Source organism: Mus caroli, unplaced genomic scaffold (assembly GCF_978045245.1).
Source record: "Mus caroli unplaced genomic scaffold, Mus_caroli_1 scaffold_15, whole genome shotgun sequence".
NCBI classification, from domain to species: Eukaryota; Metazoa; Chordata; class Mammalia; order Rodentia; family Muridae; genus Mus; species Mus caroli.
In genome coordinates this window covers 63,593,331-63,596,664 of record NW_028227270.1, presented here as the reverse complement: position 1 = coordinate 63,596,664, position 3,334 = coordinate 63,593,331, and the positions used below count along the sequence as shown (strand labels likewise).

The 3,334-nt window shown below is 57.5% G+C and overlaps 1 protein-coding gene across 1 annotated transcript; it reads right to left on the bottom strand.

Moving 5' to 3' along the window:
- On the bottom strand, positions 1-2,589 carry Smim32 (small integral membrane protein 32). Its single transcript, XM_021179824.3, has one exon. The coding sequence runs from the start codon at positions 1,866-1,868 to the stop codon at positions 1,557-1,559; it is 312 nt and encodes a 103-aa protein (XP_021035483.1). The 5' UTR covers positions 1,869-2,589; the 3' UTR covers positions 1-1,556.
- Positions 2,590-3,334: the final 745 nt, after the last annotated feature.

The window sequence follows — 3,334 nt, the reverse complement described above, 5'->3', positions numbered from 1 at the left end:
TGGGGGTGGGGGCTGCTCAGTCTCGCTGAGCCTCCTGCTTGGCCATCTGAACATTTCCAACGCCCCATGTCAATGTGGCAGAATCCTGTGTCTGTGCACTTGGGTGGGGGTGAGGGTGCTTTTCCTGCTTCAGATCCACAAAGCTCTCCTGACTCCAGCATGGTTTAAGAATTATCTGGATTAATATGTCAAATTCCTCTTCAGTAAAAATGTCTCTTAAGCTCAAGTGAAGTGAACTTCTTTAAGCCAAGTGGCTCCTGGAAGTGTTTTACACACCCACTAAAATAACTCCCTGGGGGCGTGGGGCGGGGTATGGGCACATGGTAGTCCATGCCCGTGATCCCAGCATTCAAGAGGCAGAGGCAGGCAGACCCTCTGTGAGTTCCTGACCAGCCAGGCCTGTGAGACCCAGTGTCAAAACCAAACCGACCTCCGGGAACTAGGCTAACTTAGAAAATAGTCAAAGTTGTCACAATCTGCCTCCTCACCCCCTAGTTCTTTGTCACCATTTGTTCCCGTGGGGATCTCGGGGGGGGGGGGGGGGGCTGGCTTTTGTCTGCTTGGGAGGAAATGCTACCCAACTCCCTCTCCTTTCAGGACCTCCCTTCACCAAGCCCTGTCTCTGCCCCAGGGCTCTGAAAGCTTCAGGCTGTGGGGGCACGGACATGAGAGAAAGCTCTGCCTCTCAGGGTCTCTACGGGGTCCAGTTAACAGGACCATTCAGCAGATCAGGTTATCCCTGGAGTCTGCCAGAAAACAGAACCCCAAAGAAAACAAACGCTTTCCAGAGCAAGCAAAAAGCTAGGGAAACCCAGGCAGCAGGTATGCTCAGACTGACCTGGCCCTCGCAGAGGAGGTGGGTCAGCCTTGGGTCCATTCCTCCTGGGGATGGGCCCTTCATAATCCCTTTCCCAAACGGTGCAAACAATGATCAGCGTTTTCGGTGCTGGATCTAATTCGGTGAGCTTTTATTGTAGAAATGTCTTGGGTGGAGACACGAGATGCAGACTTTCAGTTGCAGCACCCCCGCAGCGGTGAATGTAATCACTTGTCCCTCCACCGGTCCCTCAGTCCTGCTCTCTGAGGAAACTGGGTACTCGAACCCAAGCAGGACACACTGAAACCTTGTGTCATTTCTTTATCGGATCCCCAGTGTTAAGGAGCAAGAAAGGCGGGAGCAGCTGCAGACAGCCCATAGGGCCGGGAGTCCAGTCCGCACAGTCAGCTCCTGATTAGTCCTGCGCTCGGCTCGCGGTGCCTGCTGCCTGTCTGCGAGCAAAGTCAGGAACTCACCAGGCAGGCAAGGCTCCTGTGCCCGGGTGGGTCTTTCTGGGTGGTTTCCTGACAGGACCTGTTGTAGGTGGTGGAAGGGGGTACTCGCCTAGGGAGTACTTTTAGGCACTGGGACCAGGACCCCAGGCAACCTCCTAATACCCCTTATTCTCCAGGTCCAAAATGGTTTTTGGGAGACTCCGGAGCCCACCCTACTCTGCTCCTGCTGGATGCTTTCTGCAAGGCCAAAACCCAAGCTCCCCGCGGCCTTGACTCTTTCTGCCCTATACCGGTCGCGTCTTCCAGGGCGCACGGGCGTCGCGGAGCGAGCGATCGTGGGGCAGCGCAGCAAAGGCCGAGTGGCGCAGCTGGCAGCCGATAAAGAGGACGACGAGCGCCACGGACAGCAGCAGGAGGAAGAAGAGCAGCAGGTAGGTGGGCAGGTCTGGCTTGGTGGCCGAGCCGTCCCGAACTCCACGCGCGGTGGCCAGCTCCAGCGGCAAAGCGCCCTCTGCCTTGACCGTGGCTCCGGGGGCCAGCGCGGCACTTCCCGCCGCCTCCGGCCCGCTAGTGGCGTTGAACACGTCGCCGTACATGATCCGCGGGGACCCGCCGACTCGGGCAGGGCCACCTCACTTCTGATGCGGTAGACCGGCGCTGCTAAGAGCCTCCATGACGTTCCCCTCCCGCCCGGCCGCGCTCACCTGGCGGGGAATCGGCGCCCCCCAGGCGGCCAGGTCACTGGGACCCCCGGCGCGCGCGGGGGGGGGGTAGGGTGTCGTCCGCCGCTCAAGATGCTCAGCCGCGGCAGACCCCTGCACCTCGGGAGTTCCCGCTTCTGTCTCTTGCTACCTGGAGAGTTCTGAGCCCCGGGCCCGTTTCACAGCTTTCCAGCCGCTCTTCAGCTCGGGTGAGCTCCGGAGCACCCCTGGGCTGCAGCCGTTGAGAAGGGTGCAGGTGAATGCAGCAGCAGCGTGTGGGGCTCTGCTTTGGGCGCCGGTGCTCGCGGATCCTCTGCTCCCCCGGGTGCGGTGGCCTTTTGGAGCGGTCCTGCAGCCTCCCAGACGCCTGGTGTATAGCGAACCTGTCCTCACGCGCTCTCACCGCTGCGCTCCTGCCTGAGCTGGAGACAGAGCTCGGAGCAGCTTCTGTCCTGGGCGGGAGGGAGGCGGGGAGGTGGCAGGGTTTGCAGCACTGCCCTGAGAGAGGCTGCGAACCAATGACTGAGGATCAGAAAGGACAGCTCTGTGACCGCCTGCCTTCCATCACTCACCAAAGAGGAAACTGAGGAGAGGAGCTGGAGAAAGAGGAAAAGAAATGGAGAAAGACTCTAGGACAGTGGGGTTCTCATTCTTCCTCCCATCTGTAAAGCCTGGGACTGAAGGAGCTAGGATTTGAACCTAGCCTACCTGGCCGGGAGTCCATAGCTTGGCCTCTACAGTGAGTCCCCTCTCATGGCAGAGGGGTTTTGGTAGCTGCTATTCATGCCTCTAACCACACGTTGGTTGAATATAGGGCACGGCACGGGATCTCACCTACCAAGGCTGCACAACTGCAAAGGAGTCTCAAAGTCCACAGGCTGGGCTCAGTACTAGTCTACCTTTTTTTTTTGGGGGGGGGGGAGTGGGGAGGCTGATTTATGAGCAGCCATAGGCCATCAGGTAGAACATTTAATTAAGGGGGTGAGCCGGTTTGTTTGTTTGTTTATTTATTTATTTATTTATTTATTTATTTATGGTCAATTTGACATATGCAAGAGTCATCTGGGAATCTCAAACTGAGAAAAATTTACCATGGGAACGTCTGTAGGGTATTTTCTTGAGCAATGGTTTTGTGGGAGGTGTCTGTGCCATCCATGAGGAGGTGATCCAGGGTGGCATGGCATGAGAACGCAGGCCATGGGAGGCAAGCCAGTGAGAAGAGTTCCTCGGTGGCTCTTCCTCCCCTTCTTGCCTCCAGGCTGAGCTCCTGCCCTGACTTCCCTCAGTGAAGAACTTCGACCAGGAAGGAAGCTGAAGTAAGCCCATTCCTTCTCTAAGCTGCTCTTGGTCAGACCCTCACA